Source organism: Lynx rufus, unplaced genomic scaffold (genome assembly GCF_022079265.1).
Source record: "Lynx rufus isolate CCGP_SWC_20201006 ecotype Redwood Valley unplaced genomic scaffold, mLynRuf1.p SCAF_43, whole genome shotgun sequence".
NCBI lineage: Eukaryota > Metazoa > Chordata > Mammalia > Carnivora > Felidae > Lynx > Lynx rufus.
This window is the reverse complement of record NW_025814860.1, coordinates 406,201-425,455: the sequence shown is the minus strand read 5'-3', so window position 1 is coordinate 425,455 and position 19,255 is coordinate 406,201. Positions and strand designations below refer to the sequence as shown.

The 19,255-nt window shown below is 61.6% G+C and overlaps 1 protein-coding gene across 9 annotated transcripts in view; it reads left to right on the top strand.

Moving 5' to 3' along the window:
* Positions 1–19,255, top strand: part of TSC2 (TSC complex subunit 2) — a 35,398-nt gene that overhangs the window by 3,721 nt on the left and 12,422 nt on the right. For all 9 annotated transcript variants that reach the window (XM_047097838.1, XM_047097837.1, XM_047097833.1 and 6 more), the window contains exons 5-24: positions 401–545; positions 1,535–1,652; positions 2,108–2,156; positions 2,527–2,652; positions 2,972–3,045; positions 4,326–4,452; positions 5,206–5,349; positions 5,979–6,116; positions 6,743–6,846; positions 8,201–8,282; positions 9,261–9,416; positions 9,811–9,927; positions 12,707–12,829; positions 13,797–13,903; positions 14,097–14,247; positions 15,446–15,568; positions 16,070–16,204; positions 17,522–17,711; positions 18,574–18,667; positions 19,064–19,166. In XM_047097838.1, coding sequence (XP_046953794.1) covers positions 401–545; positions 1,535–1,652; positions 2,108–2,156; positions 2,527–2,652; positions 2,972–3,045; positions 4,326–4,452; positions 5,206–5,349; positions 5,979–6,116; positions 6,743–6,846; positions 8,201–8,282; positions 9,261–9,416; positions 9,811–9,927; positions 12,707–12,829; positions 13,797–13,903; positions 14,097–14,247; positions 15,446–15,568; positions 16,070–16,204; positions 17,522–17,711; positions 18,574–18,667; positions 19,064–19,166 — 2,406 coding nt within the window. The remainder of the gene's footprint in view (positions 1–400; positions 546–1,534; positions 1,653–2,107; positions 2,157–2,526; positions 2,653–2,971; positions 3,046–4,325; positions 4,453–5,205; positions 5,350–5,978; positions 6,117–6,742; positions 6,847–8,200; positions 8,283–9,260; positions 9,417–9,810; positions 9,928–12,706; positions 12,830–13,796; positions 13,904–14,096; positions 14,248–15,445; positions 15,569–16,069; positions 16,205–17,521; positions 17,712–18,573; positions 18,668–19,063; positions 19,167–19,255) is intronic.

Below are 19,255 nucleotides of genomic sequence, written 5' to 3'. Positions count from 1 at the left end.
TCTGGAAGGCACCCTTTCCTCTTGGAGTTTTCCTCTGGTCCTCCAGCTGCTTGCAGAGGCCTGTCGCCTCCCAGTGCGGTTACACTGTATTTGTCATCGTGGGGCACAGACGTGTCTCTTCCCAGCCACGAGCCCCATGAGGGCCTGAACTGTGTTGTCCCCTGCTGTGTGCCACCACCGTGCCCGGAGCTCGCACGCAGTAGGCGCTCTATACGCACACCTATCTGGAGCTGCTCCGATGTGCCCAGTGTGCCCCCTACAGTCCTTTCTGTGGGAAGGAGAAAGGGTCCCGGGGTCAGGAGTCCTGGAGCCCAGTGTACTTCCTGCATGGCCCACAGCTGCTCCGGAACCCCAGCTGGGGGTCCTGGCGGGACTGCTGACCTTGTGGTTTTACCTTCAGGGGGACCGCTTGGGCGTTCTCAGGGCCCTCTTCTTTAAGGTCATCAAGGATTACCCCTCTAACGAAGATCTCCATGAAAGACTGGAAGTTTTCAAGGCCCTCACAGACAATGGGAGACACATCACATATTTGGAAGAAGAACTGGGTGGGTGCCGTGTCGGGTGTGAGGTTTCTCTGGCATTGGGGATCAAATTTGATCCGGGTTGTCGCAAGGCTGCTGAGGCCGAGAGCGAGTGCTGCAGTTTACAGGGATGGCCTGCAGAGGGCGCGGTACCGCGAGGTTCCGCTCACCTGTGTGCAACCTAGATCAGCTGCCCATCTCCCGGGGAGCCTGTTAGAGATGCACAGTCCTGGGCTTCACTCCAGCCCCGCTGGCTCAGAATCCCTGGAGAGTGAGGCCTTTTAGCGGGGCAGCAGGTGGTCTGAGTGTTTTGTAGGGAGAGTGTGCTGCTGACCCAGCATCAGTCTGTTTTATTAGAGTGCCCTAATTTCTGGGTTTCTGGGGCGCTGGGGCCATCTCGCCATGTCTCCTTCCTGGTCCTCTGCTCCGGGCCTGACCTCCTAGCCCTCTCCTTGGCTGGCCTTCCTCTCTTGTCCTGATGGGGTGACGTTTCTCTGGGACTTGAGGTTTCTTATCGCTGCTGTGGAGAGAAGACGAAGGACAAGTCAGTCTGACTCGGGGCCAGAGATGGGCCTCAGCTGTCAGTTGGTCCCCAGGACAGGTGCTGACTTGAAGCCTGTCCTCGGGTTTTCTGAGGCTATTTGGCCAGTAGTCAAGAGTGGCTTTTTGTCTCTGTTGAGAGGCACTCGGGGAGGGGGAGGGGGCCAGGAATTGGCCTCCTGGATGCGTGCTTGGTGATGCTCACAAGCCCCGCATCCCGGGCTCTGAGCATCAAACGCACAAACTCTGCTACTGCCTCTCAGCCTAGATGCCCTCAGTGCGTCGTGGGGGCTGGTAAATTCCTGGGTCCGTGACGTGCTGACCTGTTGGGCTCCAGCAAGCCTCTGTCGGCTCCGTGCACGGCGTCTTGTCGCACGGGGGCCAGGGCTGCGGTTGGCTGCAGTGAGAGGGACTGGGGTGTCTTCCCGGGGAGGAGGGGAGTGGGCAGTACATTGTCCTCCCCTTCCCCCCAGCTGGGTTTGTGCTGCAGTGGATGGACATCGGCCTGTCCTCAGAGTTCCTTCTGGTGCTTGTGAACTTGGTCAAATTCAACAGCTGTTACCTGGATGAATACATCGCATCAATGGTCCAGTAAGAACAGTTCCGATAACGTTCCTCCGACCGCAGTCCTGCCGCCTCGGGCTTTTATTTTAGCTCTGTGTTGGGAATAAAGCTGTTGAAGTCAGCAAACGAGGGGAGAGGTTGGAGCAGCCACGGCCACCTTCTAGCTCAGTTGATAAAACGATAGCATTTTCTCTTTCATAGACGAGTAACGTTGCCCGATGTTTCTTGACCATAAGTTTTGGCATCATTTCTTTCGAAACACTCTGTGAAATTCATGAGGGCACGGGTGGGGTCTTGTTGGTCTGTATGCCCAGCCCTGAGCAGTGGCTGGCACAGAGCGGGCACCTGTCAGTGGGTGAGCGGAGCCCTGAGGGGGATGAGTCCTTCCTACAAGGGGGACTTGTAGAGTCACCAGAAAGGGAGACAGAGCCACGCAGCTTCTGGGAAACGTCCCTCCACTGACTTGGCATTTCTTCCAACAGCACGATCTGCCTGCTGTGCGTCCAGACTGTGTCCTCCGTGGACATAGAGGTCAGTAGCTGGTCCTCCCAGGGGCGGTTCCTCTCCCTCTCCTTCCGGGCAGGCCAGCTGGCATAGTGCTTGACAGCCTAAGCTCTGGGGTCAAGGCCTGCACTGCCCTTCGCTGGTCGTGTGGCTCTGGGCTGGCTAGAGTAGGAAGCACGATTGGTTGGATGATCTCCGCCGTGGGGGTCATGGTTGAGGGTGGGATGACCCACAGTGACGGGTGACACTCGTCACTCTCGTTCTAAGAAGGCCGCTTTGGCAGTGGGGAGGTGTGATAGTCACTGACTAGACGAGGGCGGGAAGGAGGCTGAGGGTGTCCCCCCTGCAGGTGAGAGGTGGGGCAGGGCCGACGTGACCCCTCTCTCCACCCCGTCAGGTCTCTCTGCAGGTGCTGGACGCCGTCGTCTGCTACAACTGTCTGCCGGCTGAGAGCCTGCCCCTGTTCATCGTCACTCTCTGTCGTACCGTCAACGTCAAGGAGCTCTGTGAGCCTTGCTGGAAGGTGGGGGTCTTAGCTGTTGTTCTGGACAGTTCTTTCCTGGATGGATAGGACAAGGCCTGTCTCTCCGGTGAATGGCCATCTGAGTCTCAGGTGGCCAGACCGTGCCCTGGGGAGGGGAATCCAGTAGCATTTTCCCAGGCGGTTGAGCTGAGGTCAGAGTTTTGGGGGCATTTTGGAAGCTGCTGCCTCTGCTTGGGAGGCGGTGGTGGAGGGCCAGCCGGACCTGGGGGGCTCCAGAACAGTGGCTGCGTGAGGCTGGCCCACGGGGCCCGGGGCTCCTATCTGCCAGTCTCTAATGATGGTGTGCTGTGTTTCCCAGCTGATGCGTAATCTTCTGGGCACCCACCTGGGTCACAGTGCCATCTACAACATGTGCCGCATCATGGAGGACAGGCGAGTGTGGGCAGGGCCCTGGGGGGACCGGTGAGGGCGAGGCGGCTTGGTCCGCGGCCACAGAGCCGCCTTGGGGAGGCTGCCTGTGCTGGGTCCTGCCTAGCAGAGGCTCACAGGGAGCTTCCCTGGCCCTCTGGTGCCTGCTCCAGAAGCTTGCACTAAAGCCAGAGCTTGTGTCTCCCGTGCCTGGTCCCTGTCCTCTCTTCTGCTGGGAAGTCAGAGCATCCAGAACTGAACCCGTGTCTACCACCCCCCCTTCGGGCCTCCTCCGGGGAGGCTGCCTCACTGCTGATCCTGGTACAAGGCCCTTGCCCTCACCTCCCACAGCCAGGCTGTCACAGGTCTCTCCCCATCTAGGGCCTCCGCCCCTCTGCCCCCCACTCTCCCCACTGGCCTCCTGTACCCTCTCATGACCTCTTGGAGTCCCTTCCTCCGCACAGCAACTCCATGCCCTTTTCCCAGCACTATGGGACAGTGGCACCATTTGCTCGGAGCCAGGGTGGCTCCCACTGCTCTGGGGATAAGAACGAAACCCCCCGTCAAGGGTAGGGCCGGGATGGCCTGCCTTGCCTCCGCCCGTGGGCCTCTCTCCTGTCCTTGATCTCCTCCCAGCCGCCCGAGGCCTCTGCACATGCCGCCGCCTCTTGCTGGCGTGACCTTGGCCGAGCTTCTGCATGTGTTTTGATGTAGCATGGTCCTTGGTTTCCTGACCGCCTGAGCCAGTTTTGTTCTTTTTTTTTTTTTTTAATTTTTTTCAACATTTATTCATTTTTGAGAGGCAGAGACAGAGTGAGTGGAGGAGTAGTAGGTAGACACAGAATCTGAAGCAGGCTCCAGCACTGAGCTGTCAGCACAGAGCCCGATGCGGGGCTCAAACTCATGGACTGCGAGATCATGACCTGAGCTGATGTCGGATGCTTAACCGGCTGAGCCACCCAGGCGCCCCTGAGCCGGTTTTGTTCTATCCCGGGGCTTCCCCTCTCAGCTGTCATTTGAGCTAGAAACTTGGCATTTCCTTCTGTGGTTCTCTGGTTCGCACGTGTGCCTCTTACACCTTCGGCAGCCGGAGGCCGGGGACTTTCTCTCACCTTCGTGCCCTGGCGTCTGGCAAGCGTGGGGCGAATGCATCGCTTAGGACGTTGAATCTGGTTGTTGCTACTGGCCTGTGTTCCCTGCCCGCCACCTCTTTGCCAGCTTTGCTGCTGGCCCGTGAGAGCAGGGGCCTCGGGGAGGCCGCCTGGGCTCCGCTGACCTCTGCTCTCTCTGCGGAACGCTTTCAGAGCCTACATGGAAGACGCCCCGCTGCTGAGAGGGGCCGTGTTCTTTGTGGGCATGGCTCTCTGGGGGGCGCACCGACTCTACTCGCTCAAGAACTCCCCGACGTCCGTGCTGCCGTCGTTTTACGAGGTACGGTGGTCTCTGTGCGCAGGGAGCAGGGTCGGGGACTCCACAGTCACAGGCCGGGCACAGGCCCATTCGAGGTGGGTCCTACTGCAGGGGCTGAGGTGCCGTTTGCAGCCTGGGGACGAGATTTAGGACCATTGGAAGGTTTTATCTTCAAGCACACCTTGTATCTTACGAGCTTTATCTTCTGTAAATCGGCATCAGAACCGAGTAAGATTCCCCCCGGTTGGTGGTTTTATGTCGTCAGGCGCTAATCTCACTCTTGCTGTAGCACAAGGCCAGCGAAGTAGCTCGCTGCCACGGTGCTGACAGTGTTCAGAGCGCTTGCCGTGCACGTTGTCACACGGCCGTCACGGCCCCTGGTGAGCTGGGGCCGTCACACCATCCTCTCAGCCGCCGCGTCGTGTCCAGGCTCACGCTCCCTCTCCCGAGCTGCTCTTCCCGCCGTGCCTCTGCCTCCCGCGGCGTGGAAGGTGCGGTCCCTGCACAGCGCCTGTCCCAGGGTGGCTTTCACATTCTGCTAGGCTGGTGAGCCAGTGGCCCAGAATTTGTAGTTAATGGTCTCGCTGAGTCCAGCCCTTTGGAGCCGGCGTAGAAAATGCTTGCAGGCTCCTAAGATCCTCTTTCTGTGGCCGTGACAGAAGTGTGGGGACCGGGTCCCCCTAAAGCCTCTTAAGCTAGGTTTGGAGGGCCGTGTGAAGGGGGGCTCCCTGTGCATGAGCAGGCAGAGGCTGACCGCCAGGTCTCTTGTTCCAGGCCATGACCTGTCCGAACGAGGTGGTGTCCTATGAAATCGTCCTGTCTGTCACCAGACTCATCAAGAAGTACCGGAGGGAGCTCCAGGCTGTGACGTGGGATATCCTGCTGGACATCATCGAACGTCTGCTGCAGCAGCTCCAGGTGAGGCGGCGGGATGGCCGGCGGCCCAGGGCGGACCGCGACCGGGCGCTGGCCGGCCACAGGGCCCTTCCCAGCTGGCTGTGGATCCTCGGGTGCGGCAGGCTCACCTCACGGGGGGACGGCCCCTGTGCGTTTTGCTCCCCTCCCCCCAAGCCTGCTGAGGCCACGCTGATGGTTCTCAGCGGTGTCATGCGGCCGCCCACTGAGGATGGCTGGTTTTGCCAAAGCTGCTCCGTGGTTTGGAGCAGGAATACGCGGGCGAGCAAGGGGCAGGCTGGTGTTGATCCAGACAGTAACACAGCAGATGCCCTTCATGGCCCGTAAGTGGCTCCCCAGAGCATTCAGCACGCCACCCGTGACTTTAGCGTAGCTTTGGAGGAAGCGTTGGCCACACCAGGAAGGGGCAATGCTGGCGGCACGGGAGCCGCAGAAGAGACGAGGCTGTGTCCGGTGTGGCCTTAGGGCTGGGTCTCCTGGGGCACTAGGGTGGGTGGTGTGCCGGCAGCCAGGCCGGCGGGCGGGGGACTGGAGCTCGGCAGCGACTGGACTCTCGTCCCTCAGGGCTTGGCTGCTGGGCCAGACCCGTGGGGCGGAAGTCACTTCTGTGTGACTGCACTTTGGCGTTTCAGAGCCTGGACAGCCCGGAGCTCAGAGCCATCGTCCATGACCTGCTGACCACAGTGGAGGAGCTGTGTGACCAGAATGAGTTCCACGGCTCGCACGAGAGATACTTCGAGCTCGTCGAGAGATGTGCAGACCAGAGGCCGGTGAGACCTCTTCTCCCTCAACTGGGCGGGGCCTTGGTGCTTGGGCAGGAGGCTGGTTTAGGTCAGGCTTCTGGGGGAGAAGTGGGACCCCTCAGCTCTGGGGGCCATGGCCCTGCGGGTCTGAAACCAGTTTCCTTGAGTTTGAGATAAAGGGCTAGCAGGCTCCTGCTTTTCTGGGGTCTGTGCTCCAGCAGGGAAGTTTGCTGGGACATCAGCAAGCCGAGCGAGCGTGGGTCTGTTAGAGTCGGTGCTAGCCTAACCATCAGCTTCCTCCCACCTGTCTGGAGGAAGGTGCTGGCCAGCTCCAGGGACACCTGCTGCTTGGTGCGTCTGCCCCCGGGCCACAGGCTTTGTTGGCACCAGAAACGCACAGCCTGATGCCAAGGCTTTGATGTGGGTTTTTAAATGAATTTTCACTGCTGCCGTTAGAGCCTTTGTCGTGTAGACTTCCCACCTTGGGCCTCTAAGTGGCTGGCGTCCCCGAGGAGATATGCCCCCCCAGGCCAGCAGCACGGGCCATATGTGTGTGTGTGTGTGTGTGTGTGTGTGCGCGCCCGCCTGCGTGTAGGAAACCCTCCTCGAGGGCAGAGCGGCTCCTTAATGCCAGGTGTTTCTTATTTTGACAGGAGTCCTCCCTCCTAAACTTAATAACCTACAGGGCTCAGTCCATCCATCCGGCAAAGGACGGCTGGATTCACAACCTGCAGTTACTGATGGAGAGATTCTTCCGGTAGGGAGCCTTTGGAGGACTGTGTCTGTGCTCTGGGCCCAGTCTGGCACATAGGGAGTCAGGGCTTTCCTTTTTCCCTTTTTTCTTTTTTTCGTTTCTTAACGTTTATGAGAGAGAGCACGCATGCGCACGAGTGTAAGTGGAGGGCAGAGAGAGAGAGACAGAACCCCACGCTGGCTCCATGCTGTCAGCGCAAAGCCCGATACAGGGCTCCAGCTCACAAACCGTGAGGTCGTGACCTGAGCTGAAGTCAAGGGTCTGACGTTGAACTGACTGAACCACCCAGGCGCCCTCCTTTCTCAGTCTTGAAAGGACTAGTTCTCCCTGTGCAGGAAAAGGTTTGTTTTCCAGTAGGACAGAGTCCTCTGAGGCCCCTGCACTTAATTTCTTCCTGTCGAGTGGTTGTGTAAAAAGACACTCTCTCCAAGGGCTGAGCTCTCTGCCCCTTTGCCCAGTGTTGGGTCTAAATGTCGAGAAGCTGGGCCCTATGCAGGGTCTACCCTGCTGCAGAGGTGCGTGGTTCTGGGGGCTGGGGCCCAGGGGCGGCCCTCAGACTCAGGCTACAGGTGAGCTAGGGCCTGGTGGAGGCTGAGGCTGGCAGCCGTGCCCCCCCCTACCTCTAGCAGCCGTGTTCCCCCGCCCCCCCCCACCTCTAGCAGCTGTGTTCCCCCCACTGTGTCTAGCAGCCGTGTTCCCCCCCACCCACCTCTAGCAGCCGTGTTCCCCCCACTGTGTCTAGCAGCCGTGCTCCCCCCCACCCACCTCTAGCAGCCGTGTTCCCCCCCATCGCCGCCCCTAGCAGCCGTGCTCCCTCGCCCCCTGCCCACCACCACCTCTAGCAGCTGTGTTCCCCCCACTGTGTCTAGCAGCCGTGTTCCCCCCCACCCACCTCTAGCAGCTGTGTTCCCCCCACTGTGTCTAGCAGCCGTGTTCCCCCCCACCCACCTCTAGCAGCCGTGTTCCCCCCCATCGCCGCCCCTAGCAGCCGTGCTCCCTCGCCCCCTGCCCACCACCACCTCTAGCAGCTGTGTTCCCCCCACTGTGTCTAGCAGCCGTGTTCCCCCCCACCCACCTCTAGCAGCCGTGTTCCCCCGCCCCACCCATCTCTAGCAGCCATGCTCCCCCGCCCCCCCCCACCTCTAGCAGCTGTGTTCCCCCCGCTGTGTCTAGCAGCCGTGCTCCCCCCCACCCACCTCTAGCAGCCGTGTTCCCCCGCCCCACCCATCTCTAGCAGCCGTGCTCCCCCGTCCCCCCCACCTCTAGCAGCCGTGTTCCCCCCCATCGCCGCCCCTAGCAGCCGTGCTCCCTCGCCCCCTGCCCACCACCACCTCTAGCCGCTGTGTCCTGCCCCCAGGAATGAATCCCGCAGTGCTGTGCGCATCAAGGTGCTCGACGTCCTGTCCTTTGTGCTGCTCATCAACAGGCAGTTCTATGAGGTACGAGTTCTGGTGGGGGGTGGGACACCGGGATCAGTGGGCTCGAGGTGCGTTTGTGAGCTGTGCGGGCACTGCGAGTCTCCTGGGTGTGCCCTGGACTGTGTAGCAGGCTTTCTTAAGTCCACATTTGCTCCTTTGTTACTTCTTGCGTCCTTCTGTTGTCCGGAGCCCCCTGCCTGGCCTGTGCTGAGCCTAGAGACCAGTGAGGGGCCCTGACTCCATTCCCGCCCGCAGGGATCTCGCCCCAGTAGTCACCTAAAACACAAAGATTCTGGACACAGTCTTGCGTGAGGACGTTTTCTTTTTGCTTCGGTGTCACTCTCTCTGATCCCAGCTTGACCTCGGTGGTTCCAGGCCCTGCCTGTGTCTCCACTGCCAGTTTTTTCCCTCCGGCCCATCTTGTACTTGGTCTGTGGCCAGAGTCCATCTGTCCTTCAGAGACATCCGTGTGCCCCTGCCCTTGTTCCCCTGCCTGTGTCCCCTTTCCTCCAGGAGGTGCACTTCAGGCTTTGCCCCTCTCCCTTAGCCAGCCTTCCTGCCATTGCCCATGTTCCCAGCACCTGTCCGCCCTCTGCCACCCTCTTAGCTTTCCCTTCGTCTGCATCTTTGTCCCTTGGAACCCAGTTCAGTGCTGCCTTTTCCAGGAAGGTCCTCTGGGTTCTCTGCTCCCTCATGTCAGGGTCGGTCTTGTCCTGCTCTCTGTTGCTGTGGTGCTTTGTACCTGCGGCCCTGAAAGCTCTTGTGGCCGGTTATCGCGGACTCTGTGATGTCAGGAACGAGGTCTTCCTACCCCAGTGCTCGCACACGGGGGCCCTCCGCCTAGGAGTGTTCTGAACCGTGACAGTGAACGTCAGGAGCAGCCAGGACGCTCACTGCTGCATCACACCTGGGCCTGGGCCCGGCCGCGCAGAGCATCCCTCAGGTGCTGCCACGCCTCTGCTGCACGTGGCTCACATGTGCCCACTTGTGCCGCCACAGGAGGAGCTGATCAGCTCGGTGGTCATCTCTCAGCTCTCCCACATCCCGGAGGACAAAGACCCCCAAGTCCGGAAACTGGCCACCCAGTTGCTGGTGGACCTGGCCGAAGGCTGTCACACCCACCACTTCAACAGCCTGCTGGACATTGTGGAGAAGGTGAGAGCCCCTCCGGCGGGTACCTGGGCCGCCAGAGCAAAGCCCTGCAGGCGGCAGTGGGCTCTGGGCTCTCTGCCCCCATTCTCCCCAGGGCGATCGGTGCGCCTTGCAGGCAGGGCTCCTCCCACGGCAGGGACGGGCAGCGCTGGAGACCTGGCCGGGCCTGCAGCTGGGGCTCCTGGGGGGGCGGCCGGGAAGCAGGCTTCGGCCCAGTACTGCTGCACAGTCAGCGCGTTTTTCTTTTAATGCTGAAACACGTTGCAGTTTCTGAACGGTCGGTCCCTCGGGTGTGTGAGATGCAGCTTTTGAGAAACAGGAGAAAGTGTCAGGTCTGATGGTTGCTGCCGGAGGGAGGCCTGCGCCGCGAAGGTGAGCACACGTGTTCTCTCTAAAGGTGATGGCCCGCTCCCTTTCCGCACCCCCTGAGCTGGAGGAAAGAGACGTGGTGGCATATTCAGCCTCCTTAGAGGATGTGAAGACCGCAGTCTTGGGGCTCCTGGTGATCCTTCAGGTGGGCCTCTGCTCTTCGGGGAGGTTGCGGCGGCCAGCTGCCTGTCGGGATGCGTCTCCTGGGACCCCGGGCACCCCCCGGGGGCCGCAGAGGGCAAACTGGCAGTGACCCAGACCCCTCCGGTCGTGGGGTGCGGGGCTCCCGAGAGCTGTGGGGAGGGGTGGACAGGGTCGGCCAGAGCAGTCCGTGCGGAGATGCCCCTGAGGCAGTGCCGGGACTGTCCCCTCAGCTCTCACCGCAGGCCCGCCATCGACGCTGGCCCTGCGGGCGCTGGGGTTCTTTGAACAGCTTTGTTGAGGTGTAAGTCATAAACCACGTAACTCATCCACTTAAAGTGTGAGGTTTGGTGGCGTTTTCAGTATCTTCAGAGTTGTGTGGGCATCACTACGGTTTTAGAACATCCTCGTTCCCCAGAAGGAACTCCGTACCCGTTAGCCACCCCCCGCCTCCCCTCAGCACCCCTGCCCCTGGCAGCCTCTGGTTCGCTTTCTGTCCTGTGGGTCTGCCTGTTCTGGACGTTTCGCAGAAATGGAATCCCACACCGCGAGCTCCTGCGGCTCCTCCCCGTGGCGGCAGGCGTCCGTGCCTGCTCCTCTCACGTCCCCGGCTCGTAGTCACGTGCCGGTGTGCCTTGCCTGCGTCGTCTTTGTCGCTCGACAGACACGGGTTCTTTCCACCTTTTGAGTCTCGTGAATCACCCTGCCGTGAACACTCCTGTACAAGTTGCCGTGTGGACATAGGTTTTCGTCTCTCTGGGGCTCCCACCTAGCAGAGGAGTCCTGGGTCAGACGGCAACTGTGTGCTTCGTTTCAGGAGCCGCCAGCCTGCCTTCCTCTGGGCTCGCTCCATTAGACCTTCCCGGGAGCGGGTGTGAGGCCCCGCTTCCTCCACATCCTCGCCGGCGCTCCTCTTCGGCTTTTCTTGAGTGTGGCCGTGCGGGTGCCTGGGAAGTGCTACCTTGTTGTGGCTTGACCTGCTTTCCCCCGATGCCTGTGACGAGCGGCCTTTCATGTGCCGATCGGTCACTGGTGTCACTTTGGGCACAAGCGTGTGCACATCTTCTCGCTGTTTAACTGGGTCTTTGCCTTTTTGTTGAATCGCGAGAGCACTTTGCACGCTGTGAACAGGAGTTGGTTGCCAGTTAGAGGGTCGGCACATACTCTTTCCCTCGGTTGTAGCAGCATGTCCTCGCCCTCCTGTGGCGTGGCTGTCCCCCCGTGTCCCTGAGGGTCGCTGGGGCCGTGGCCTCTCCCCTTCATGCCCCAGACAACCTCCGCCTGGGCTCTGCCGTCCGTCTCAAAGCACCACAGTGTGTGTTGAGGTTACTTGCCGGTGTCAGTATTCCGTGAAGCAGAGTGTTCGAGTCAGTTGCCTCGGAAACTTGCAGTTCATGAGCTGTTCAAGGGCGTGGCAGTTTCCCATAGCGCTTACCCGTGACGACGCTCTGGTGTGCGAGCGTGAACTGGGGGAGGAAAGCCGGGCAGCCCATCCCCGGTGCCCCTTCACGGGGGCCCAGCTCTCTTGACCGCCGTGACGTGTGAGGGAGCATGCTGGGCTGAGGGGCCTGTGGCCTGAGCGCCCCCAGGTCCCTGCCGCAGAGACGTGAGAGAGGCCATCTGTTACCCTCACCTGGGACCCCAGCCCTGGAGACCTGAGGGTGGGGCCACAGAGCCAAGCTGTTTCCTAGTTGTGGCAAAGTCTGGGGCCAGGCCGTTTTTGTTTTCTTTTTATGTAATTAAAAAGTCATCCATGGGGCGCTTGGGCGGCTCCATCGGTTAAGCGTCCGACTTCGGCTCAGGTCATGATCTCATGGCTTGTGACTTCGGGCCCCATGTCAGGCTCTGTGCTGACAGCTCAGAGCCTGGAGCCTGCTTCGGATTCTGTGTCCGTCTCTTACTCTGCCCCTTCCCCGCTTATGCTCTGTATTTCTCTCTCTCTTAAGAATAAACGGTAAAAAACAGCTTGATAAGTCATTTATGCGTTCACTTAAACAGTATACACACAGCAGAGAGTTAGATTGTCTCTCTTTCCTGCAGACCGGGCAGGCAGCCGTCCCGTCCTCTTCTGTCCTCTCTGGACCTGCCCCTGTGTTGTCAGCGTTGTGTCCGGCTCCCTCCCTCCCCCCACCTTGTTTTGTTAATGAGTTGTCTTCAAAAAGAATAGCAGTGACACGTGTTTTAAGCCCTCACTGTTCTCTTCAAGAGTACCACGGACCACAGAGGGGTCCCTGCTGCCCCTCGGTGGCCCATGCCACCCCGAAGCCCCCCACACCAAAGTCTCACCTGGCCTCTCCCAGGCTCACCTATCAGGGAGGTGGGGCAGGAAGGGGGCTACAGTGGGATGACAGCCCGGTGGCCGGTGAGTGGGCCCCCTTAACCCTCCTCAAGCACCCTGGAGCCTCACGCCTGGTCTGTCCACTTTCCTGGTGGCAGAGAGAACGTGCTTCCAGCCCACGGGGGTCTTGTCACCCATGTTGCCGAGTGGTGGGCCATTGGACAGATTTTCCTGATTTATTAGGAGAGTTCCCGTTGAGGGCGTGAACGTGTCGTTGTTCCTGATTTTTTCCCCATAACTGAGAGTATGCACATGTGGAGTGTCCATGGGACGAAGTCCCTGGACTGGAATTAGTGGCTTGAAGGGTCTGTGCCTTCCAGGGCATGGCAGACCCCTCCCAGTTACTTGGGGAGGGCTTGTCCTGGTTCCTGGGCACGAGGGTGCTGGCCGCATGGCTGCATTTCAGCCTGCTGCCTTCCGAGCGAGCGGCGTGCTCTCTCTGCAGACCAAGCTGTACGCCTTGCCTGCCAGCCACGCGGTGCGTGTGTACGAGACCCTCGTCAGCCACCTGCAGCTCCACTACAAGCACGGCTATACCCTGCCCATCGCCAGTAGCATCCGGCTGCAGGTAGGAGGGCCAGCCGGCTGTCGGTGGCCGTAGTGGAGCAAGCTGCGCCTCAGGGCTGCCCACGGTCCCTTCCTGGGGACCTGCTGGTGACATCGGGGACCTCACTCCGGGGAGGTGGCAGGTGGTCCCAGGAGGGGACTTTGGCGGACTGTTCCATCCTTAGCACCAACTGTGGCTGCAGCCTCCCCAGTAGCTGCTGCCCCTCCCTTTGCCTGCAGTGCGTGTGCCTCTGCGTGTGCAAGTCTGAGCCCTCCCGTGGCCTCAGGTGTGAGCAGAGAAAGGGGACTGCACTGTCTTTCAGGGTGGTGCGCAGCCACAGCCTGGTCTCTACTGGGGCTGTGGAGTCTCTGGGGGCGGGGTGCGGGTGGGCTGGGCGGGGCTGTAGGGCGCAGGGGCGGGGCTACAGGTTGGGCTAGGTGGAGGGGCGGGGCTGGAGGGCGGGGTGGGGCGGGGCCAGGTGTGGAGGGTGGCTGCTGCTGAGAGAGGTGGCAGGACTGACTGCTCTGAGGGCACCGCTGAGCAGAGGCCTCTGGGACAGAAACGCTGGTCCCTTCTAGAGCATCCACGTGTCAGGCAGCCCCGTCATTTGGGCAGCCCAGTTAAGTGACTTGTTGTTCATTGGAGGAAGTGACAGCACCCGAGCAGGGTTCTGGTTTTTTGGCATCCTGGGCTGCGTGGTGCTGCACAGCCGACGTGTGAGATGCCCTTTCCCTCCGTCGCTGGGGCGGGCCCCGCTGTGCGTGGCATGAGGCCACGGTGTTGTCCCTGCCGTGGGGAGGGCGCACCTCTGCGGGCTCTGAGGGAGAAGGCAGGGACGCCTGCGTCTCGGCCCCGGTGCCTCTTTGTGCACAGTGGAGTCGGGGCGCGTTGGCTGTTAGCGGGAACGGCCCTTTCTGAGAGGTGCCTGGGTGCGAGTGGACGGCCCGGCGTTGTCCCTGCCTTGTTGGACCTTGCTTTCTCTCTGCAGGCCTTTGACTTCCTGCTGCTGCTGAGGGCGGACTCCCTGCACCGCCTCGGCCTGCCCAGCAAGGACGGGGCTGTGAGGTTCAGCCCCTACTGCGTCTGCGACTCCACGTGCGTGTCAGCCCTGCTTCTCCAGTTCCGGGCCGTGGCGTCCACCGCCGTCGGCCCCGGGGTGGCCCTGGGTCTGTGCGAGTGTCCAGAGCCGTCCTGACGACAGTGTGGGGCGGGGCCGGGGGCCAGCACCTGTCCTGACCCCGTGGAGTGGGGGCTGCGGCCTCAGGGCTCCTGCCACTTGTCTCCACAGGGAGCCAGAGAGAGGCTCTGAGAAGAAGGCCGGCGGCCCCCTGTCGCCTCCCACCGGGCCGTCCGGCCCAGCACCTGCCGGTCCCGCTGTGCGGCTTGGCTCCCTGCCCTACTCCCTGCTCTTCCGGGTCCTGCTGCAGTGCTTGAAGCAGGTGGGGTGGCTGGTTCCTCAGCTGAGCCAGGGCACACCGAGCGGTGGTTGGTGCCGCCCACGGGGCATGGTGCCTGTCTCTGTAGCGGCGACCTTGGTAGGTTCACCCCAAGGTCACAGTGGGGAGCATCCGCCGTGCGCAGCCATCACCCGGGGCTGGGCACGGAACCGAGGAGACCTTCCTGCCTCTGGGCGACGGTTGTGGTAGGATGTGGGGGCGGGCAGGCAGATGGCCGGGATCGCGGGACTGGTGTGCCTCAGAAGGAGACTCGGGTGCACTGAGCCCCGGTTGGGGGCACTTGGAGGGGCAGGTGAGAGGTTCCAGTGGCAGGAGTAAGCCGAGCCTGCAGGCAGGGTAGGTGCAGTTCTGGTGGCAGGAGGCAAAGCTGGGGCCGTGACACGGAAGGGGAGGGGCAGAGGCCTATTCCCATACAGGGTCCGGGGAGAGGTGACGTGGCTAGCAGTGTGGCACGGTGGGGTTGGGAAGCCTGCGGGGGCTTCGGTGAGCCCTCGAAGGCCACGGGCAGGGAAGCGGCTTCCCTGGGGCGCTGGGCGTTGGCACTAATGGCTGCCGTCGGACACTTCCTGTGAGAGTCTCGAGGCCTCCGAGTCACAGGTGGGATCTGGGGAGCGGCTCTCTGGTTTGGTGGCCACTGAGCTTACGGATGGCGGCCTCCGGAAGTTGCGGGGGGGCTACGACCATGTTTTCCCGTTGCCGTGTGCCCAGGTGGATTTGGGTCCTAGAGTGTGTGTGTGGGCTTGTGGATTGTTCAGGAACGCTTGCCGCCTTCTCTTTGAGCTAGTACACGAGCTTTTTCCTTGCTGCGTGTTCACTGTGCTCTGGGTCGGCGTCAGTCAGCATGCCGTGGGCGCCGTGCCCTGGACGGGCAGCCTGTGGGTCACTGTGGGTACACGGGGAGGGGGTCAGGTGTGGGGAGTCCCGGGGCCGGCTCAGAGGGGAGAGGCGGTAGGGGCCGTGCACCGGGCCTCCCGCTCAGCCTGGCCTCGGGAGGGCGGCCGCCGTCATGCCGGGGTGAACTTTCTCGGAGGGGCACGTGCTTCTCGGGCTGCGGGCACAGAGGGCGTCCAGAGGTCACGCAGCTCAGACTGCCCAGCTCAGACTGCGCTTCGGGCCCTGAGACACGTCTTCTGTCTGCAGGGCCCAGACGGTCCCCGCTGAACGGCCCTTTTTCCTGCAGGAGACGGACTGGAAGGTGCTGAAGCTTGTTCTCGGCAAGCTGCCCGAGTCCCTGCGCTTCAAGGTCCTCATCTTCACGTCCCCGTGCAGCGTCGACCAGCTGTCTTCCGCCCTCTGCTCCATGGTAACGTCACCATCCACATCGGGGCTGCACCCGGTGCCTTCCTCCCAAGGACCGTGAGGCCCCGGGAGGTCAACCGTGGAAGCCCGAGAGGGCGGTCTCCCCCAGAGACAGACCCCTGTGTGCAGCGCACATCGCGTGTGGGGCCCTGTCCTTTCCCAGCTCAGGGGTCGGAAAATCGGAGGCCTCACTGAAGGGCTCGTGAGCCAGATGTGGTATTTGGAGTCCTTCCGCCGTCTTCCTCACCCCTCACCGGGGCTCCTGTGACACGCTCATCCCCTCTCCGACTGTCCGTAGCACACCAGCCTGGGCGCCCCCTGCTGCACACTTCTGGGAAAAGGCAGACCCTTGGCCAGAAAAGGAAGTGGGAGAGCCCCCACCCCGGGGCTCACGAGCCCTCCTCGCACCGGACCTGCATTCTCACGGGCTCCCCCGCACCCTCGGCCCCCTAACGGTCTGCCTGGCTCTCCGCCCGGGCCTCACGTGGGGGGCCTTGGTCTTTAGCTTTCAGGTCCCAGAACTCTGGAGCGGCTCCGAGGCACCCCGGAAGGTTTCTCCAGGACCGACCTGCACCTGGCTGTGGTTCCTGTGCTGACGGCGTTAATCTCTTACCATAACTATTTGGACAAAGCCAGACAGGTACCGGGTGGGGGAGGGACAGGTGAGCTCATGGTGCCGGCATTGGAAAGCCTGGGTCCCAGGATGTTTGCTCTAGCCGCACGGGCCGGACGTTTTTCTCATGATCCGGGTGGCTGCTCGGCCGGGAGCTGGCCTTGCTTCCCCCGTGGCCGCCGGACCCCTGCTGGCGCGGCGCTCCTGCGTTCCCTTCCGGGTGGTGTGGGCTTAATGCGGTGTCGACTGTCGACCCCATGTGCAGCAGCATTTTTTCTCTCTGCGGAGCCCCACCTGCTTGTCCCGCCCTGGCTTCAGGACAAGCGCTGAGCCACTTGGCAGAGCTGGACCTGTTTTGAGAGGCCAGGCAACCAGGGTCCGGGACGCCTGACTTCTTTCTGCCTCCACGTCTGTCGTCAGGTGCAGAAGCACACGGCAGCGCTCCTCCCCTTTGTTCCCCACTGCTGGGCACAAGGCCCGTGCTGCCATCACATTGGCTGTCTCGGTTAAAGTCCCGATGCTTCGCGGTCACTCTGCCTTCGTTGACGAGGGAACTGAAGTCTTAGGTCGGGTGGTCTGCTCACGGTGACAGCTGGCAAGGAGTGGGGCCTCGACTAGCCTCGGGCCGCTCTGAGCCCGCATTCCTGGTCGTGGCAAGGTCGGGAGCTCACGGTCCCCGTCCCCTCCCTCCCTCCCTGACTGCACCGTCTCCTATGTGGCTCGGCCTGGTTCGTCCTGGCTGTGCCCCGTTGGGCAGCAGGCCGTGCCGGGGTGAAGGTTTCCCGAGAACCCTTGAGGCCCAGGGTGTTCCTGGCGGATGGGGCTGGCTTCAGGGAAATCGAAATCCTCCACGGGGCCCTGAGCTACCGGGTGGTTTGGCCTGAGGCTGTGGCTTGAGCGGGAGCTGCCTCCTGCTGGGTACTGGCTGCCCGGAGCTGTGTGGGCCTCTGCCCGTCTTGCTGCGTCGGGCGGAACCTCCCCCGTAGTAAGGTTCCGTGACCGGGGGGCTAACGGGCCCAGCGTGTCCCAGCTCCGGGGTTGGCTGAGGAGCCGGGGCGGGGAGCGTCGCCTGCCGGCGTTGGCCGGTCGGAGGTGCCAGGAAAGGCCTGACCAGAGCTGCCCTGCTGTCCCTTCGCCTCGGGTGGGTCCACCTCCTGGCCCTGTGCTGCTTATGCGCTTAAGGACCTGGGATGAGGCGCTTCACCTTCCTAAGCCTTGGTCTCCCCCTCTGTAGAACATTCTGGAGTGGGGTGAGGGGAGAGAAGCCTGTGTGTGGGCAGGGGCAGGGGTGCGGAGGGCCGGCCTGTGGCGGGCTGGGTCTGAGGCCCCCGTGCTGCCCCGCAGCGGGAGATGGTGTACTGCCTGGAGCAAGGCCTGATCTACCGCTGTGCCAGCCAGTGCGTGGTGGCCCTGGCCGTGTGCAGCGTCGAAATGCCCGACATCATCATCAAGGCGCTGCCTGTCTTGGTCGTGAAGCTCACACACATTTCGGCCACAGCCAGCATGGCCATTCCACTCCTCGAATTCCTGTCAAGTAAGCATCCGCCTGCATGCTTGTCGTTGGGGGGGGGGGGGCGGGGGGGGCAGTGGACTCTTGGGTTTGGGGCCGCAATGTACCCAGAATAACCTGTGTTGACTTCTCTGAGCTCATTTTGCTATCTCACTTGGGACATAGGTTAGTGCGCGGTCTCCATGGAGCACCTGTGCTGTGCCATGCTCTGTTGCCTCAGGGCCTTTGCACTTCCTACCCCCGAGCCTTAACTGCTTTCCTTCCTGGCCTTCGAGTGGCTGGCTCCATTCTCATCCTCTTAGTTTAAATGGCATTGAAGCCTCTGTGTTGCCCGACATGGGTCCCTGCACTTGGCCTGGCTCTCGACATCCTCTTTATTCTCCTCAGGGCACACACCCTGCGTGTGAGCTCTGCCGAGGGGCTTTGCTGATTCACCTCTCAGACTGTGACTTCCAGGAGCTCGGGCTGCCTCACTCACCCCTTCGTTCCCAGTACTCTAGCGCTTGTCTGGCCCTCAGCAGGGTGGGGGACGGGAGCAGAGCAGGCCACCAGCACTTCTGTAAAGGGCCACATGTTGGCCTTTGCTGTGCCTTCTTTTGGTTCGTAGCTTTTAAAAACATAAAAGCCGTTTTTAGTTCACAGGTCATGCAGACGCAGGCCGCTGGCTGGCTTTGGCCCGGGGACCGTGGGTTTCTGGCCCTTGGAATAGAAAGCTGAGGGTCGAGGGAAGGTCACGCTCAAGGAGGCTGCGAGCTTCACTCCTTTGCAGCCCTCTTCAGTCAGGGTGGCCGCGCCAGCTTTTGGAAGTAGCACAGGACCCTGGGGACACCGGGTGTGGGCCTGCCTTGGCCCAGTCCCCCTCACCGGCCGTGTCCCTGTCCCGCAGCTCTGGCCAGGCTGCCTCACCTCTACAGGAACTTTGCCGCTGAGCAGTACGCGAGTGTGTTCGCCATCTCCCTGCCGTACACCAACCCCTCCAAGTAAGTGCCGGTCACGTCCCTCCCTGTGACCTGGGCCAGCCCGTGGCCACTTGGAGCAGACAGCGTGCTGGTCTTTTTTTTAAAAAAAGTATTTTAAGAGACAGTATGTGCCAGGGAGCAGGGGAGGGGCAGAGAGAGAGGAAGAGAGAGAATCCCAAGCAGGCTCCACGCTGCCAGTGTAGACCAATGCGGGGCTCGAACTCGCGAACTGCGAGTTGACGACCTGAACTGAAATCAAGAGTCGGACGCTTAACCGACTGAGCCACCCAGGTGCCCCTGCGTGCTGTTCTCAGTCCTAGGACGGGCCTGTGGCCTCTGGGCCCCCTTTCTGTGCTCGGCTTGGCACATCAGCCTCGGGGGCCTGGACCGGGCCAAACCGCTTGTCTTCCTCCTCAGGTTTAATCAGTACATCGTGTGCCTGGCCCATCACGTCATAGCCATGTGGTTCATTAGATGCCGTCTGCCTTTTCGGAAGGATTTTGTTCCTTATATCACTAAGGTAGGCCGGAGGAGCTCAAACTCCTTGCAGGGTGGGACCTGCTTTGCTCCTGGCTGCAGTGGGGTGACGGTCAGGGGAGAGGGAGGTGG